This window comes from Plecotus auritus (assembly GCF_963455305.1).
Source record: "Plecotus auritus genome assembly, chromosome: 6".
Taxonomy (NCBI): domain Eukaryota; kingdom Metazoa; phylum Chordata; class Mammalia; order Chiroptera; family Vespertilionidae; genus Plecotus; species Plecotus auritus.
Genome location: NC_137773.1, coordinates 141,655,395 through 141,675,582, shown reverse-complemented (window position 1 = coordinate 141,675,582; position 20,188 = coordinate 141,655,395). Strand labels below are relative to the sequence as shown.

Here is a 20,188-nt window from a genome sequence, read left to right as displayed (position 1 = left end):
GTTGGGGGCGAGCAGGCCAGCAGGGAGGGCAGTTGGGGGTGATCAGGCTGGCATGGGGGGGAGTTGTGGGCGATCATGCTGGCAAGGGGGGGGCAGTTGGTGGCGAGAAGGCCAGTGGGGGGGGAAGTTGGGGGTGAGCAGGCTGGCAGTCAGAGTGGTTAGGGGCGATCAGCAGGCAGGCAGATGAGCGGTTCGGAGCCAGTGGTGCCGGATTGTGAGAGGGATGTCCGACTGCTGGTTTAAACATCCCCCGAGGGGTCCCAGATTGGGGAGGGTGCAGGCTGGGCTGAGGGACACCCCGCCCCCATGCATGAATTTCATGCACCGGGCCACTAGTATAATAATAAAAGCATAATATGCTAATTAGACCAGACAGTCGAATGACCTTCTGGACCTTCTGGCGAAGTCAGGGCTTTGAGGGCCAAGGCTAGCCACCACAGCTGCGAGGGTCAAGCCCCTTGCATGAATTTCATGCATTGGGATATATATATATATATATATATATATATATATATATACACACATATATATACATATATACATATATACATACATATATACATATATACATATATACATATATACATATATACATATATACATATATACATATATATATATATATATATATATATATATATATATATATATATATGCCTAAGCTACTGTTTGACCATTCAACCATTTGACCGGTTGCTATGACATGCACTGACCACCAGGGGGCAGTGGCTCAATGCAGGAGCTGCCCCCTGGTGGTCAGTGCACTCCCACAGTGCGAGTGCTGCTCGGTTGACTGACAGGCACCAGGCGCAGGGCTCACAGCTGGCTTCCGTGGCCCAGAGACCACAGTGGAGCAGGAGCGAGCCTACCAAGCAGCGACGACAGGCACACTGGGGCCGGATAAGCAGGAGCAGCAGGCAGGAGTGGCAGGCAGCGTTGGACTGCCAGTTTCGGCCCAATCCCTGCAGGCCACACCAAGGGACCCCACCGGTGCGCATATATATATATATATATATATATATATATATATACACACACACACACACACACACACACACGTATATATACATATATACACACACACACACATACACACATGTATATATACATATATATATATATATATATATATATATATATATATATATATATTATTGATTTTAGACAAAGGAAGAGACAGGGATAGAGAGATAGACACATTGATGAGAGAGAAACTTCAATTGGCTGCCTCCTGCACGCACCCTACTGGGGATGGAGCCTGCAAACTGAGCATGTGCCCTGACCTGGAATCGAACTGTGATCTCCTGATTCTTGGGCTGATGTTCAACCACTGATCCACACTGGCCGGGCATAATCCATGGTTCTTGAAAGTGGGAGAGACTACAGTCATGTTCCCTTTCTCAAGAGAACATGCAGATGAAAAATGGGCTGTTAAGCAAGTGCCACACACAAGGTCTGGGTGCCCTGTCCTTTAAGATAAACTATCTCAAAGAAGGAGTCATGTAACACCTGCCAAATCTCTTACCCAAATATCTTTTATTTGGAGACTATTTATAACAAGGAACAGAGAAGATATGCCACATGATCCTGCTTCAGATGAGGCGAAAGGCCTCAGGGAGGTAAAAAGGGACTCAGACATCTCCTCTTTTAAGAGCTGTCCCAGAGTTGGGGCAATTCCCACCTGGTACTCCTCTAAGACTAGTGAAACATGCCTATCAGGGGTCCTGGACTGCTTGAGTAGCAAAAAGCCCCCCTTTGAGAGGGGGCTGGAAGCAGAGTGAGCAATATCTGAAAGCTTTCTGGCACTGTGTACCCCTCTATCTGTATACATGTCTCCTTGTCAAAATGCAGATTCTAATTTTGCAGGTTTGAGGGTGGGGACTGAGATTCTGCATTTCCCACAAGCTCCCAAGTGAAGTTGGTGCTGTTGGTCCCAGAACCACCCCATGAAGAGCAAGGTTCCAGACAATAAATGGGCAGTTAAAACCTTCCCATACCCATTCGTCTCCTGGTAACCCTGAAACTTTCATTCATTGTGATGAAAAGATTCCAGGTTAGATCAAGACTGGAAGGCTACTTACCTTAGGTACACTCATCTCCCACCACCCCCTGCCCTTAAGCTTTACCTTATGCCCTGGCAAAACCTAACTCCTTACAGTTTCCTGCACATACCATGCTATTTTGGCTGATATTTTGCTCTGCTCAGGCACCACTTTCTGTCTGAAAAGCCCATCTCACACCTTGTTTTGCGGAATTAAGTCCTACTCATCTTTCAAAACTCAGCTGGCACACTCTCAGCTGAGAGAACTGTTCCCTCCTCAACTCCAACCCCAGCTTTTGCGCATACCTAACCCTGCGAACATCTAGAACATAACACATATCTTATTGTCTGGAGACTGCCTGAATCTAGGTCTGCCTTCCCTACCAAGTTCAAAAGCATGAATCATGCCTCGTTCCCTCCCCCCTCCCTCTGCCTCCTCAGTGCCTAGCACACAGCCTGGCACATAGCAGGGGCATGATTAATGTTTGACAAACTGATGCAAAGTTGGCAACATCTCCAAAGAAAGTGTTTAGCAGATTCTTTCCATCTCAAGAGAAATGGTTTAATTTTATAAACGAAGTATGTGTGTGTGTGTATGTTGTGTTTCTGCTTCCTTCTTTGTTCCTGAATTTTAAGAAAGGCAGGAAGTGATAACAGTTACGCAGTTTGAAGGTGCTTTACCTGAATTAACTCATTGAATCCTATGAGGCCAGTCTGCCCTGAACAGATAAGAAAACTGAGACTCCCAGGGGCCACTGGCCAGTTACACTGTGTATAAGTGGCAGAGCAAGTGGGGATTCTAACACAGCTCTGTAGGACTCCAAGCCCAGGGGTCGTTCTTCTGAGTTCCTCCGGAAAGTGGCAAAACTTGAAGCCTACATCCTAAAAAGGGGAGGAGGGGGCTAGCAATGTTGACATGCTGGGGAACAGAAGGCAGTAAGAGTTGTAGGATGGAGTCCTAGGGGCTGGGGTGTACAGAAGGGGAAAGAGACCCTTTTCTAGGAACAAGGCATCAAAAAGGTCTAATTATTGAAGAACAACTGGAAAGGGGACCAGGTCCCCAAATGGAGCTGTTCTTGCCTGCAAGACAAGAGCAACTCATTTTGAGATTGATTATGAAAGACAGTCAGAAGGGTCATAGGCTTTGACTAGTCAGAGGTGGGGTGGAAAGGTTGTTTCAAAGGGAAAGACAATGTGTTGCCTCTTGAAGAGAATGGCAGATGGACAAAGGATTCCAGAATGAGTCACACCTGGCTCCAGCCTCCCAAGCTTTGGGGGCCCCATGGGTGGTGCCTTACATCCCTCACTCCCTACAGGAGCAAAGCCTCCATTTGAGCCCAGCCAGCCTTTGTCTCCTCCACCACCACCTCTGTTCCTCTGAGCCATCACTGCTATAATGAGCTGGCTGAGGTGGGCCACAGAGCGAGCAAGGGAATGACATCCCCTTCCCATGCCTCCTCTGGGCCTTTCCTATTGCCCCATCTCTTGGTTTCCATGACAGCGTCTAGCAATAAGGCATCTACTTCAATATGCTGGCAGAGATGCCAGGCAGGAGCCACATAGACATAGGTCTGCGGGTAAGGAAAGGGAGCACTCACACCTGTTGAGTGCCCACTCTGTGTGGGTCCTGTCCAATACTTCACATCCATACTCTCCCTTACTCCTCACCCCATCAGGTGAGAAACCCACTTTACAGACCAGGAGACTGAGGCACAGAGAGGGGAAGAGGCGTGCCAAGGGTCATACAGCCAGTCAGTGGCTGAGCCAGGATTCAAATTTGTTTTCCCTGAGCCCTGACACTAGGTTGTTAATCACTATACCACCTTGCCTCTTGGCCAGGATTCAACTGCTCAGGCCCAAACTCTGCCACTTGCTATGGTTCTTGGGTGAATCCCTTCACCTCTCTGAGACTCTGCAGAATGGGGTAGGTGGTCTCATTGCTCAGAGGGCTGTGAGAATTGCAATAAGCTTGGAAAAGCTCCAGGCTCCTGGTTGGAGTTCAGTAAAGGGGGCTGCTCTTCTATTTCCTACTGGAAAGATCCCAACCCCGAGGTTCCTGGATGAAGCAAAGCCAGGGCTGCCCAAATCCCCTGGGAGAAGTCTGACCCTGCCCCCAAGAACTGTTCCTTGCATACGGACCCCGCCCCCAGTGTTCTAACAATAATAGCTCTCATTTGCTGCTCATCCACTTTGCCCTAGGAGCCCCACTAGGGCCCTGCATGCTCACAATGACACCAGGAGGGAGACATGGTTATTATCCTCGTTATAGACTAGGGAACCCATCAGTAGCACCCAGGATAATCACAGCAGGAGCAGAGAGGAGGCAGAGCTACCTGGGAGACTGGGGCAAAGTGTATTAGAGAGACATCCATGATGCTCAGATGCTCAGTTCTACCTTCAAAATAGATCTGAAAGCTGATCACTTTTTTTTATTATTTTTAATCTTCCACAAGGATATGTTTATTGATTTTTAGAGAGAGAGGAAAGCGGAAGGGGCCAGGGGAGAGAGAAATATGGATGTGAGAGAAACATGAATCAGTTGCCTCTTGCTGCACCCCAACCAGGTACTGAACCCTCAAACTAGGTATGTGCTCTGACTGGAATCAAACTTGCAACCTTTGGGCATACGGGTGGACACGCTAACCAAATGAGCCACCTGGCCAGGACTGAAAACTGATCGCTTTTCATCTCTCCCATGTCATACCTGGTCTAGGCCACCACCACCCTCAGCTTGAATAACTGCCAGCGTTAGCCCTTCACGACTTCGCTCTGCCGCTACTCTGCCCGTCCTTTGGTGTATCACCCACACAGCAGTCAGGGCCACACTTTTCGTTGCACATTGGATCGTGTCATCGAAAGCCTGAAACCCTCCATGGCTCCAATGTCTTCTGAACAAAAGCCAGGTCCTCACAATGGCCAATAAGGCCCTATACTTCTACCCCATGACTTCTCTGACCCCATCGCTTAAACTCAGTGCTAGCCACTCAGGCCTCGTCTCTTTCTAGAATATTCCAAACCAGAATGCTTTTTCCTCAGATACAAGCATGTTTCATTCCTCATTGATTCCAATGCCACCCCTCCTACTCTCTGTAAAAGGACCCTCCCATTCTCCTACCTGGCTTATCACTTACCATTCTCCAACACTGCATTTGTACTCATTTGTTGATTTACTTCTTGCCTCACCTTCTACTAGAGTAGTGGTCGGCAAACTCATTAGTCAACTCGCATGTGGCTCGCGAGCCGCAGTTTGCCGACAACTGTACTAGAGCATCAGCTCTAGGAAGGCAGGACCTTCCATCTTGTTCATGCCTGTATCTCAGCACCCAGATCAGTCCTTGACAGTCATTTATGGGTTCTCTATGGGGTAGCCTGAGGCAAATGTTCTGGACAATTGGATAACTGAAATAAGATGATCCCCTCTTCAGTTGCATGTGAAACATACAGAGAGGCAACAGTTGGTAGGGATTGGGGCAGAAATAAAAAATATCACACAGCTACAGAAGTCAGGAGGCCATGATGTCATGGAACAACAGGTGTCATGTGCCACTAGAAGCCACGAGACAACGAATGTCATGGGCAACCAGAAGCCACAAGACAACACATGTTATAGATAAGCAGAAGCCAGGAGGTAGACTACAGGATCCACCTGGGCAGGTGTCTGCTTTGTTCCAAAGAGTATCCCACGTGCCTAGAGGAGACCTGGAACACAGTAGGTGCTCAGTAAGTGTTTGTTAAGTGAATGAAAAGTAGAGCACAGAATAGGAAGAGTTAGTTGGTATGAGCAAGAACAGCCAAAGCACAGGAACAAGGAGCCGAGGGCCCTCGTTCCAGCAGTAGAGAGGGAAGCAGAGCCTGCTGCAGGGAGGACAGGCTCATGCATCTCCAGTGGATTCAAATGACTGGTCAGTGCCCCATGGGACTGGCAGTATGGTGGAGACACTGTTTTCTGTCGTTCTCATATTCCTATATATCCAGCCAACAAACCCCATTAACCGAGGCTAAAGTGGGCGTGTCTCCAGTCCCTGCAATCCCACACAATATCCTAATGGGAAAGCAGGGAGCTACCTTGGGCCAGGAAGCTATGTTAGGGGTTCTAGGGAGGGAGAACAAGGCTCAAGCTCAAGCTGGGATAGGGAGGATGCTGAGGAGGGCTGAATACCGTAAACATGACAGGACAGCGGGGTGTAGTAACTGCCACCTCTGAGGGAAGGTGGATATGGGGAAGGGGTGTCTTTGGATCCCCTTTCTTACAAGTCTTACAGACCCAAGCATCTTTCCCCTGTAGCCCCCTACCTTCGCCCTGTGTGTTTTAATTCTCTGAGCACGCTCCAGCTACCACTTCCAATTAAGAGTGAGTGATCATCAGTTTCAGTTCCCCTGAGATGTGCAGATGTGGTGCCTGTGGATTTCTTAATTGTTTGAATAACTGTTGCCTAGGAGGGCCACATCCATTCTACCCAAAGTGTGAAAAAACAAAACCAACCCCGCCCAAATTATCCAATAGCACTGCTTTAACGCTGTCCTCTAGTAATGCCCCATCTAACCTCACCACACCCAGCCACCTGTCAATCCTAATGCTCTACTCCAAAACAGTCTCCATCTGTCCATTTCCCTCCATCACCACCACCCCCTGGTCCAAGCGACTATCCCCTCTCATCTGGACAAATGTAATCAGCTCCTTACGCATCTCCCCAGTTTCACTCTAGCATAAGTTGGTCAACATCTCTAGCCTCAGTTTTCTTATCTATAAAATGGGCATACTAATTACTTACTTCACAGGGCTGTAGAGAAGACTGGGCAGCACATGGAGGGAAAGCCCTGGCCAGGAGTGCTTTCTCAATAGGTGACAGTTCCTTTCCTCTGCCAGCTGGATAGGAGGGATCAGAAAGGTACAAAGAATAAGCAGGCATTAGAGGCCTCTGGATCTCCCGGACTCTCTTGAGGGGCTTCTTGCCTAATTTTCTTCCTCACATTTCCTTCCATGTAATAGGAGTTTTACTACCTTTATATCCTGGCCTCTCTCCCCCTCCTCATTTGCTCCTCCCGTAGTTCTGTGCATGGTGCCTCATATTTGTGAGTGCGTTTGAGATGAAATCAGTAAGTGAACTCAGGCTCTTCTCTGATTCTCTTAAAATCCAGCCTGTTTGCAGGGAGCATATGTCCAGGTTTGCTCTCTATCTAGCTGGAAGGAGAAGGGGCCCCTCTGCACTGTGCCAGGCAAGGATACCCAACATCCTGGCTTTCAGCATTAGTCAGCCGCATGCTCCAATGTCAACGTAGTAACAGTGACATTTACTATTCAGCTGCCCTGCTTTTTGTCTTAATTCTCAGTTGGTCTAGAACTCAGACCAGGCAAAGGAGTGCTATTTATCGACCTATCCCACCCCCTAACAGGACTGAGCAGTGGGAGAAAACCCTGTCTTGTATTCCTGACTCATTAATGGAGCTTCTCAGGACCTCGGTGCTGGATGCTGTGAGAATCAATCAATAAGAGACTGACAAATATTTATTGAGCTCTGGAAACAATCGTGAGAAGAGCTCATCTTTGCCCAGTGATTCTTACTACTTTCAAAATGCCTAATAGCATTTTCAGGTGAGTGAATGCTACAATGTGCCAGGGACTTCACCCTCTTACCTGTCTTCACACCATTTGCGTGATCTGGACATGCCCTTGTCTTTAAGGATATCACTGTGATCTTACTTCCTTCAGCCAATACATTTTTACTGCACACCTACTAGGTGCCAGCTGCTAATTGCAGGTTTAGCAGTAAACCAAGCAGATGATGTCCCTACAATCCTGGAGCTGGCAATCTGGGTGTGGGGGGTGGGTGGCTATAAAGAAAATCCGTGGAGAGTGACTGCATTTGTGTGGGGGTAAAAATGGGGTGGTCAGAGAAGGCCTCTCCAAGGAAGGGACATCTGAGTCTTCAGTGATGAGAAGGCATTAGTCATTGCAAGATCTGGGGGAAGAGGCACTCAATAATGCTGTGAAATGAGTATTATTATTATCTCCCTTTTACAGATGAGGAAACTGAGGCCAGGGAGGTTAAAATGCTTCCTCTGAGGTCACAAAGGTAACTATTGAGGACATTAAGATGTGAGTGCAGATCCAGATTCCGAAACCCCAGCTATTGCCACCAAACCCATTTGCCCCTAGGTTCTAGCACTTTTAAAAAGAATCTTAGCGTGGCTGGTATGGCTCAGTGGGTGAGCATCAGCCCATCAACCAAGAGGTCACTGGTTCCATTCCCAGTCAAGGCACATGCCCAAGTTGTGGGCTCGATCCCCAGGCAGCCAATCAATGTTTCTATCTCTCTATCATCCTCCCTTCCTCTCTCTCAAAAATCAATCAAAACACGTTTTTTTAAAAGAATCTTACTGTGGAGAGCTTCAGCAAAGTGACATGTAGCTCCCCTGAAGGAGCTTCCAGTCTAATTTGGGAGAAAACCTCTTTACACAGAAAATACTACTCCTAAGACGCAGGTCAGAAATTGATATGTAGAATTAATACAATTTCAAATTCTAAAAACCCAGTGGAATTTGTTTTGGAACATGACAAAATGACTCCCAATACCTTGGAGAAAAAGAAATTCATATGTCTTTGTTCATTAATTGGTTTATTTCACAATTTTCAATATTTTTCACCTCATGGCACACATAAACTAATTACTAAAATTCTGTGGCACACCAAAAAATGTATTTTTTGCCGATCTGACAAAAAATAGGTATACTTTTTAAAAATCCTCACCCAAGGATATGTTTTTCACTGGTTCTAGAGAGAGAGGAAGGGAGAGGGAGAGAGAGAGAAACATCGATGTGAGAAACACTGATTGGTTGCCTATGCAAGTGTCCTGACTGGGGATCAAACCAAAACCTGGGTATGTGCCCTGACTGGAAATTAACCTGCGACCCTTTGGTGCACGGGACCACACTCTAACCAGTGACCCACACCGCCCAGGGCCAACTTTTGATTCATTTACACCAAAGGGCTATTGCTGTGTTGGCTGCTGTCATTTTTTTATTTGACAATCAAAGGGAAAAGAGGTTGGTGCCCTGACTAAATAGTCAGGTATTGCATATTTTAAAAATTCTTGAGGCACACCAGTGTATCAAGACAGACTGGTTGAAAATCACTGGTTTATTTAATAAACAGTTATGAATTGCCAGGCTCTGCTGTAAATGCTTTTCAAATATTAATTCTTTGGAACTTCATGACTCATTTAATACTCATAGCAATCCTGTCTCTTAATGCAGTCACTAATCTCACTTCACAGTTGAAGGAATTAAGGCAAAGACAGGTTGGATGACTTGCCCGGGACACTCTGGCGAGTGTTGGCACAAGATGGGAATCTATGTCATCTGGCCCTGGAAACCATGATCGTAACCGTAAACTGAATTTGTGGGTATCATTTATATAATTGAATTTATATCTACAATTACATTTTATCTCTTTGTCTCTTTCTGCTTCGCAAGAACTTGTTTTCAGGAGATTGTTTTCTGATTCAAATCCAGAATTTATGGTTTCCCTTAAATTTGCTCAAGGGGGCCCTTAGGGGTGTGCTTTGAAGAGCCAGATCGTCATTCTCCAAGGAGGCTGAAATGGGGTCTACCAGAGGCCCATACAGACAGGTAGAGGCTGTGGACAGAGGAGAGAAAAAGAGAGAGGCTTTCATTTTGGCCCAGGACCAAAAAACAGTCACATCGACAAATGCTCCAGGTCACATGTGTAGGCTGGAGATGGAACTGTGCTTCACATGGGCTCAGACAGAGGGATAGCAGGTGGATTTATTGAATGACGATTCTCTCCAGGAACAGAGAAAAGCCAGCCAGTAAGTAAATGAAGTTCTGCCGAAAGAATAAACCAGTGAAAATTGCTTAGAATGTTAGAGAGAAAAAAGCAATAAAAGACGGGGAAAGCAGATGCCTTTGCTGGCTATGAAAACATACACTATGCAAATAACCATCAAAGCAGCAATGGCTCAGATCCCCACTCCTCCCCTCCACCTGTGCTGTGCCCAGTTGGCCTTTGCTCTGTTTCCTGCCATGACCCTGCCTGATGGTCATCCACTAGAATCAGCAGAAAGTTCAACACCAGAACAGACAACCTGGAAAGAGACCTGCTACTAATAACTGGGTTTCCAAGTCACACACCCTGAGACCCAAGATAGAAAACCATGTGAATGGTGCCCTCTGGAGGTGTGCAATGCCACCTTCTGCCTCAGAAGACAGGGAGTAAGTTAGTGTCTGATACAGGTGGCATAGGTGAGATACAGGTGGCATAGGTGAGAAAAGGAAGAAACAGTCAGTAAATAGGGTGGGACAACTGGTTAACTATGTGAATAAAAAATGAAGTTAGACCTTTTCCTTATACCCAAACCCAAACAGGTTAGAGAGTGATAATTTAGTGTGAAATATGAAACCATTAAAACGATGACAACTAGAAACCTTGTTTTCCTAATCTGAATAATGGGGGTAAGAGTAACTACTCATAACATTGCTATGGGGATTAAGAAAGAGGATACAAGTTAGCACAGAACCAGGTACTCAGGTACTTTTAAGTAAAAGAGGATTGAGGAAAGATTGGGCTGAGAACCATCCCCAAACCTAGCAACCCTAGGGGAACAAGGGGAATCAGCAGGAAAGAGTAGCCTCAGGTTATAATCTGGGGATTCCAGGCAAACTGATACCAACTGGAAGAACAGTCCATGGAGTCTGGTGCCTCCATCCCTGGGCACCAGGGGATAATAATTCACGGTGAGTACACTGTCTGCAGCTGCAGCAATTTTAGAAGCAGGAGAAGACTCAAGTGGAACTCACAGGCATCAGACTTTCACCCTGGGCTGAACTCCCTTCATTCGTGATCCTTGGTTGGAAGAACCATACCCAGTGACCACGGCTTGGAGGCACTCAGGCAGCCAGGGTCACAGTCCCTGTTCAACTCCTGCCTGAGGCAGCCTAGCCTCTCACTGTTGGAAAGTTCCTCCTTAGACTGAGCTGAAACCGGTTGCCCTCCCCACTCTACTCTAGCGTCCACCCACTGAGAGCCTCACTGGTGAGGTCCACCAAATAAGAACAACACCCAGCTTGCACAATCTTTTCTAGAGAATCAAAAAAATGGGAATACTGCCCACTTTGTTTCATGAGGCCAGCATAACCCTGATACCAAAGTTTGACAAGTAAGCACTAGAAAGGAAAATTGCCAATGGGTCTCACTCATGAACTCATGTTGTCAAAATTCTAAACAAAATGGTGAGCAGAAATAAACCAGCAATAAGGATGCTATAGGACAATGAGAGTTGGGTTTATTCCAGAAAAACAGAAATCAATGCAGTTCACCAAGTTAACAGATTGACAAAGAAAAATCATACGTCCATCTGAGCAGATGCTGGGAAAACATCTGTTATAAACTCTACTTCCATTTATGACTAAAAAGAAAACAGACACTCAGCAAACTTGGAATAGGAAGGAACTTCTTTCATCTGGTAAAGATTACCTGCCAAAACCCTGGAGTAAAACATTATACCTGGTTATCAAATGTAGAGCTCCCTAAGAGCTGGAAGGCAAGGTGCCCACTATCCCATCTTTAATTCATTCTTGTACTAAGGTCTTAGGGCAGTAAGACAAGGAGGCAGGGGGCAGGGGGGGGCGGGGGCGGGGTGCGGGGAGAGAAATAGGAACAAAAGAATTGTAAAGAAAGAAACAAAACTATTACTTTCACTTCCTATAATGGTATTATTATATATAGTGTTTCCAAAAGAATCTATAACTACTTTTTTTTTCTTTAGTAAGAAAACTTGGCAAGATTTCTGGATATGAAATCAATACACAAAATGGAGACATATTTTTTCCCAAATGTTACCTAAGAGCATTAAGTTAAAAATGTATATTATTTAAAATAGCTTGGAAAATATCCAACAACTAGCAATGATCTAAAAAAAATATATGGGTAATATCACCAAGGGAAAATTAGGAAACTGTACCAAGAGAAGGTAAAGATATCCTAAATAGCCCTAACTGGTTTGGCTCAGTGGATAGAGCATTGGCCTGCAGACTGAAGGGTCCCAGGTTCAATTCCAGTCAAGGGCATGTACCTTGGTTGCGGACACATCCCCAGTAGGGGGTGTGCAGGAGGCATCTGATTGATGTTTCTCTCTCATCAATGTTTCTAACTCTCTATCCCTCTTCCTTCCTCTCTGTAAAAAATTAAAAAAAAAAATGTATTAAAAAAAGATATCCTAAATAATGAAGAGAGATACCTTGTTCATGGAAAACGAAACAGTACACCTTACACCCTCTGTGGATCAATAGAGAGCTCAGCAATAACAGCTCCCAGGTCAGAGCAACCTGGGCTTCTAAAATGTGTGACTTTGGGCATTCCACCAACCTCCCCAAACCTCCGTTTCCTCTCCTGTGAAACAGGAATAGCCATTCTGCCTAGTTGTTAGGAGTCAATGGATGAAAGCCCTTTGTAGAGTGCTGTATGAATGCAGGGGATTCTTATGACTAGCATTATTGCCCCTTGTTGGTCTGAGGGTGGGGAAAAGTTTTCTCTCCCAGATTAGGCCAGCTATGTCCCTGTTTCTGCTCATCAATCTGTCAGTGAGGGCAGTGTTGAGTGCTTATTCTGTGCATAATATTTCCTCATTCAGTCCTCACAGCAACCTAACAAGGCAGATGCTATACTAGCCCCATTTTACATATGACAAAGCTGAGGCTCAATCAAGCAACTTGTCATTCATATATTCATTGATTGATTCGGCATTCATGAGCCCCTTCTGTGGGCTAGGAGCTATGAATACCCTGGTGAATAAGATGGACATGGTCTCTGCTCTGTCAGGGCTGTGAGTCTAGTTAAGAAGATAGTAAAAAATCTTATCTCAACTAACAAGCTGGCAGAACCACGATTCAAACTCAGGTCTGTTAGACACCAGAGTCCATGCTTCTAAGCACTCCCTGGAGGTGCCTTCCTCAAGCTCCTCTGCTCCATCCTCTCTGTTGTAATGATTTCTAACATCCATTCTGCTGGCAGCATCAAGTTTCAATGGGCCTTGCTATCCAAGCTGCTGCACAAATGGTGAGCTGTCAGCTTTGATCTTGGCCCATGTGATTCTTGTGCATTATCACTGGAGAATTACAGCAGGGACAGTGAGCAGGAAAGAGGAGAGGCATCCTGGTCTCTCTTCCCACAGCATCGGTGGCATTGTTCCCGATGAGTGTGTGCCTGAGTCCTCGGCTACCATTAATGGCAGAAGTGAGTCACTTATAAATAAGATACAGGAGCTTTATTATAATTACATCCGCAATTCAGAAGTGCTCAGCATCACTGTGAAAGGGAGGGCAGCAGGCAACTGGGGCCTGAATGATCCTCTGCCAGGTATATCTTGCAGATAAAACGTCTTGGATCAGGAGCAATTACTGCTAACGTCCAGCCTGAATGCTAATGAGAAGTACTTAAAATTGCATGTAATTCTTTGCCATTTATACTATCTGTTTTCCCTTTCTTTTCTCTGCTTTTCCATCCTGAGAAACAGACTCTGGAAAATACGATTAATGGCCATTTTGCAGATGACGAAACTGATGCTCAAGGTCACTCAGCTCAAAGGGCCAAGGTGGGATTCTAACCCTGAACTTTTTTTTACTCCACCATTCTGTCTTTAAGGGAAAACATTTCAGAACTCTGGATGTGTCCACTTTACCTGGAAAGTAGACAAAATATCCCAAGTCAGTAGGATAATCTGAAAGGCAGCTGGGGTGGTATGTTCTGTTGAAAGCTTTGCCTTGGTGAGGACATGGCAGCTGTAGCTAGACCTTGTGAAATTAACTTCCATCCTACCCTCTGACATCCCACAACCTCCACGAAGCCCACATTTGTGCCTTAGGGACCTGAGAAATGACCATGAGGAGGGAGCCTCGCTGCAAGAAAGGAAAAGCCTTTCTCCTGCCCACACCAGTCAGAAAACTGCCCCAAATCTATTCTGCCCAGAAACAAGCCACAGAGTAAAGTTTAAGCTGCAGCATGAAGGAGTGAGGTTGGCCATAATAGTGATAACTGTGGTAATGCCAAGCTTTGCTGAGTACCCAGTAGAGCTCTGGAAGTTTAAATAAGTCTGCCCGAGACTTTGGGGTTTAGGCTATTTAAAGGTTGAGCTTGCACTAAGACTTCTGGGACACACATTTATATATAACACTAGATCTCTTCCCCCTTTACAGACAAGAGAGTAAGAGGCTTGCAGAGGTGGGGCAGCGTGCAGGTGGCAGAGCCAGGATAAAAGCTAGCCTGTTTGACCTTCACAGTAACACAGTAACAGCTAACTTTTAAATAGCACTTTTAGGTATTACATGGCACCATTTAGGTACTTTATACACATGGACATAATTCTCTCACCAACCCAGTGAGGAAGGTGCTATGAACACTCCTATTCTAAAAATGGGAACTGAGAAACAGAGAGGTAGAGCAACTTGCCCAATGCCACAGAGCTCCTCAGTGACAGCACTGGAGTTTCAGCTAGCTCCAGAATCCACAGCTTTGATCTCTTTGCTATGCCTCCTCTTTGTTACAGAAAGCCACACCATTTTCCATCAGCCACTCCTTGCGTGTAAAAATGAAAGTACAAACACCTAATTCTGAGAGAGTCCAAGGAAAGGAAGTTCTTCCTACCTCGGACACTCAGCCCAGGGCCAAGAAGGACCACTCCCAGCCCAGGACTGCCTAAACTATTCCTCTGGGCCACAGGGTCCTTGGCAGGCAGCGCCAGCCTCCACCCAGCTCTGAAATCATGGACAGGCTGTGCTGGGCCACCTCCCACCTTGTAAGGATTCTCTGTCACTTGAAAATGGTACAGACTTCCCTACAGACTTTTCCTCCACCAAGAAAATACGTCTTGAGTCAGCCGGTAGCATTAGGCAGCTTTGCGCTCATGTGTGAAGGTCTAGCAAGCCTTGAAGATTTACATGGGGTTGTTAGAGATTTACATGGGGTTGTCAGGGATTCCTGTGAGTGACCAGCCACTCCACAGTATGCCTCCTGCAGGACACCTATTAGAGAGAAAGGAGAGCTGCTGCAGGGGCATCAGAGACCCTGCTGCCTCATCTCTCTAGTCTTCACCTTTGCTGCTGACTGCCACAAGCAGGGGAGACCTAAGGTCCCATCTGCATGATAAGATCCATGTTCAAATCCTAACTCTGCCGTGGACCAGCTGGGCAACCTCAGGCAAATTACTTAACTTCTCAGAGCCTCACAGAATATCTCTGTTCAATGAGGCTAATAGTAACAGTGCCTACCTTGCAAGGCTGCTGTGAGAACGAATTGGGATTTAATGATACTCTGATCATTCCATCCACTCTCCCAGTCTCTGCTGGTTCCCAGTTGCCTCCAAGATAAAAGCCAAGATTGGGGCATTCAAACCCCTCCCTATCAGACCCACAACTCCCTCTCCTTCATGCTCTGGAGATGCACTCCATCTCTGCTCCAGTCACAGGGGCCTACTCTTCATTGCAGAAAGTTTCCCAAGTACATTCCCGCCAGGGGACATGGCTCACACAGTAATACTTCTGTGCTGCCTCCTCAAGTCCGGCTGCGGTCTGAGGTGGGAGCGCCCTGCCAGAGGACAGCGACCCTACCTGGTGCATCTGTGCACTGCCATCTCCCACACAGCGGGCACCTCGGAGTCTCAGGGATTGCGTGGGGTCTTCTTGGGGAGGAGGGGGCTAATCACCTAGAAAGAGAAAGTGGCTTCTGTGAAGAAGTGCTGCGCTCCGGCTCCTGCTCCTGCCTTCCTTGGCTCCTTCCAGACAAATGGAGAGCACCTTCCAGAATTGAGTGCCCGCTCACCCTTTCCCTGGGGACCAGCAGCCCCATGCGCTTCTACCACGAGAATCCACTCCCTGGCAGCGATGGCCTCCTATTTTTCCAAAGCGTCCTTCGCGCTTGTATGTCTGCCACGCCTGGGCTTGCAGCCCGGCTGCAGGAGACCGTGGGCGGTGGTCTTCACGCTTCCCACCCACACCCGACCCCTGGCGACGCTGAGCCTGGGGCTCGCCTGCATGCGGCGAAGTTAGGTCAAGCGACTTGGGCTCAAAAGCCTTGGTCTCTCCTGGGCTCGCTGGTGCATCCTGGGCACAGCGTTCCCTCTCTAAACCTCAGTTTCCTCCTCTGTAAAATGGGTAGGATAATACCCGGCCACAAGCAGAAGGGACCTAAGGCCCCATCAAATGAAAGGAAGAATTGAACGAGATCCTGGATGCCCACCTGGCACAGACAACGCACTCAACGGATGGGCTGGGACTACGATTCGCATCAAACTCTGAGCCAGCCTAGCCAGGGCAGCTCTAGGAGAGCTGGGGACTCCCTTCTCCGCACTGGAGCCCGGAGAGAGAGGCGCGGGGCGCGCACCCCGGCCCATCCCGGGGAAGCCACAGGTGTTTGTGCGTCGGGGCGCTGGGGCCAAACCTGAGTACACGGGAGGGTGCCATGGAGCGAGGCGCGCTACGGAACCGATCCAAGCCACCCGCGTCCCCAGGTTTCCCAGGCGCCCCCCCTCTTCGCCCCCACGCCGGCGGGCTCTCGGGTTCTCCGCCAGGCTCCTCAGGGATGCTCAGACATCAGCCTGACCAGCGCGCAGCCTAGCTACATCGCCCCGGCCCCGCTCCCGCCCCGGCCCGCGCCCTGGCCGCACCCGGCTCCTACTCACCGGCGCCGGCTCCAGGGAAAGTTTAGAGATGCGGCGGCCGCGGCAGCCTGGCTGCTCGGTGCTCCTTGGCTGCGGTGGCGACCGGGCGCTGAGGGAGCTGACTGGAGAGGCAGGGCTCCCGGGGAGGAGCCGCGCAGGAGGGGGCAGCGGAGGGAGGGAGGGAGCGAGGCGGAGACCCGCGCCCGCGGGCCTGCAGTGCCTCCGCCTCCGCTCGGCGCTCCCAGGGCCGCCTCGCGCCGGGAGGGGGCGCCAGGCGGGCTCCTCGGCTCGGACACCACGTCGCGCCGTCCGCCCACGGGTCGGACCTGCTCCCGCTGAGCTCCCCAGCCACCGGCTCTGCGCGGTGGAGCGGCTTTTTCGGTTTGCAGAGAGGTGAAATAAGAGTGAGAACTGAGGGCAGGCAGACAGAAATATAGGTAAGTCCAGATAAAGAAGCAGAGCTAGAAATGGAGACGAGACGGTGCTGGGCAAAGTCCCATCTCCCCTTATCCCTGCTAGAGAGGCCAAAATAGAAAAAGACAGACAGCCAAAGCCGGGCAGACAGAGTAAGAATAACTGACAGGTAGGGACCTACCCCTAGAAGTTTCAAGGGGAACTCCAGACCCCCTCACCCGCTGCCCTCCACCAGGGTCTAGAAAGCCACACCTCTTACTGTTCCCTGCTCCAGAGGAGCTCAAGTTTCAATTAGCATCCTATGAGCAGAGAGTGGGGAGGTGGGGTTTGCCAGGGTGAGGGGGGCGTGGAGATAAAGTTCTGCAGACCCCACAAGCCTCTCTTGCCCTCTGACTCGGGGAGCTTGAGAGTTCATACCCACTGCCTTCATTTCCAAGCTTGGGGGAGAGGCAGTTTTCTTTCACCCCTCCTTGCCAGGAAAATCCCATTTGAACATCTTGAACAGTTTTTTAGATCTTATCTAAACACTTCAAAAGAGACACCCAAGTTCAGAGGGAGAGGAGAGTATTTGAGAAGGAGGAACTGGGGTGAGGTGTGCTAGGGTGTGGATTTGGGGCCTCCTGGGGGTATTTTAGCCTCTTCTGAGTAGAGGGCACTTCCACTCAGTGGATCACATAGAGCTGAGTGGAGGAGACCCAGCTTCACAAGCTGAGTATGGTGCATGGGTCATCCCTCTCTCTGGCCTCATGGTCCATTTCTATCCAATGAGGATTAATGAAAACAGCTGTCACTGTGCCATGCATTCTTCTCAGTGCTGCAGATGCTTACTTATTTAATCCGTACAACAGCCAGAATAAGTAGGAACTATTGGTATCCCTATTTTACAGAGGAGAAAACTGGGGTACAGAGAGGTTAAATAACTTGCTCAAGGTCACACAGCTAGTATGTAGGGGAACTGGGAATCCATCCTATGCAGCCTGGCTACAAGGTCCAAGGTCATTATTATTGTGCTCTAACCTTTATGACAATGGGGCCCCTGGAAAGTTCCATGAAATCATTTACGTAAGGGACTTAGTAAGTGCTCCATTATTGGTAGCTCATCAACCACTATGCCTGTCTGAAAGGTGGGGATTAAAGGGCTGATAGTGAAGCCCAGAGATAGGAGACTTTGGGTTGGAGATAGCTGACAGGCCACGTTACTGTCCTGGGTATCAGCTCTGAATCAGCCCCCTGAACATTAACATAAGCCCACACCAGGACTCTCTCTGAATCCACAATAAGCCCCTCCCATTCCCTGGTGATTCTCCAGGGCCTCCATACCAATACACCTTTGGAACTGAGTTAACACTGGGTTAACAACTAGTATAAACTCTAAGGGAAATGCATTTCTGTTCTCTACAGCTGTGGGGATGACAGAACCAAGTGGGGAGGGGGTAGTCAGGGGGGGGAACCTTGGAAATGGCTGTATTTACTTCCATCCCCTCTCTCTCCTTTCTGCGAGTCAGCAAAGCCTTGATTATTTGGAATTCCTCTCCAAAGTTTCACTTCCTGGGCTGGTTTTAGGCCTGCTAAGCTCACAGTGATCAGCATTTTTAGAAATGTCAGCCTTTTAGAAACAGCATGCCAGACACTATTCGAAGCCCCTGGTGACCTGAGTATGTATGCTTTGTTGTGGCATCTGGAACTGATATAGAATGAGATAACTCAGGCCATATCCTGGCTGTGTGGGTTGGAGAGGGGATAGCCAATTTACTAACAATATAGTCAGCAGATGAAAAATAACAGCTAGCCCTTATGTCATACTTACCATGTGCCCATCTGTGTTCTAAGAGTGTCACATAATCTAATACATGCACTCCTCACAACATGAGGTAGATACTATTATCAACCCATTTTTTTTCAGATGAGAAAACTGAGGCACAAACTCATGAAGAGACTTGTTCAGAGTATACCGTCAATAAGTCATTCCAAGATCAGACAGTTAGGAAGAAGCTGAACCAGGTTTGGAACCTGAATCAGTCTGCCTCCACAAACCTGTTCCTACTTCTGTGCTTTGTGGAAGAAAGCTAGAAAAGGGGTTCCACATGAGCTCCAGAATAGAGATTAGAGGTATAGATTAAAAAGAGGTAGATTAAAAATATCAGCTCTGCCACTTGTTAGCTCTATGCTTACTTTGCTTCTCAGAGGCTCAATTTCTTCACTTGCAAAATGAGAATAATAATGTCTGTGTCATACCCAGGGTTTTAGTGATAATTCTTTTGGTTGCAGTTAACATAAACCCAGTTTTAACCAGCTTCGGCCAAAAAGGATTCTGAACTGAAAAATTTAGGAAGTAGTTTGGGGTTCAGACATTGTCCATGCCAGAAACTCAAAGGAAGTTGTCATGAATCTGTTTCCCTCTTTACTGTTTTCCTTTGTGTCAGTTTTATTAGCAGGATGGGTCTTTCCATAGGAAGGCAGAAATAGCCAATTAAGCAACCTCAAGGCAAAGACATCACTTCCTTCCCAATACTTCCAGCAAAAATCTCAGGGTTGACTCCCATTGGCTTGGCTTTGGTCACATGTTCAGCTCTGAATCCATCACAGTTGCTCCAACTGGCCAAGCCTGAGTCAAATGCCTATGATTAGAGTTGGTCTGTCCTAAGTCACAAGGACTAAGAGTTGGTGAAGGATGGTTCCCTAAAAGAAAATCAGGGTGCTATTAGCAGAATAATGGGGCATCGGTGCTGGAGATATACAGATATCCAATTCCTCATGGAGTCGTTGTTAGTATTAAAGACATTTGTATGTGCAAAGTGCTCGACTCTGATGACCACTGAGACCCTTCCTTCTTCCCTCTCCCATAGGAAACAGGATTAATGGCTCACCAAATCCAAGCCAATTGCTTCCTTGTTCATATGGGGAAACTAATTCCAGAGAGGGGAAGGGACTCAGAACCCAGCTGATCAGCTATAGAACCTATGTCTCCTGACCTGAAACAAATCCCAGTTAAAGTCTTAGCTGAGAAGTTTTAGATCTCCCACTAACCATGGGAATTTTCTTTGCATTTTTTTTTACACGGAAA

General features: G+C 47.5%; 1 protein-coding gene across 6 annotated transcripts in view; it reads right to left on the bottom strand.

The window, feature by feature from the left end:
- Window positions 1–16,859, bottom strand: part of HRH1 (histamine receptor H1) — an 87,179-nt gene extending 70,320 nt beyond the window's left edge. For 2 of the 6 annotated variants that reach the window (XM_080673224.1, XM_080673225.1), the window contains exons 1-2: window positions 16,732–16,807; window positions 15,662–15,756 (exon numbers count right to left, since the gene is read on the bottom strand). In XM_080673224.1, the coding sequence (XP_080529350.1) occupies window positions 15,662–15,684 (23 nt within the window). In that variant the 5' untranslated portion in view covers window positions 15,685–15,756; window positions 16,732–16,807. Of the gene's footprint in view, window positions 1–6,813; window positions 6,909–15,661; window positions 15,757–16,731 lie in introns of those variants that run through there. The other 4 variants (XM_080673223.1, XM_080673228.1, XM_080673227.1 and 1 more) reach the window with 4 other exon arrangements.
- Window positions 16,860–20,188: the final 3,329 nt, after the last annotated feature.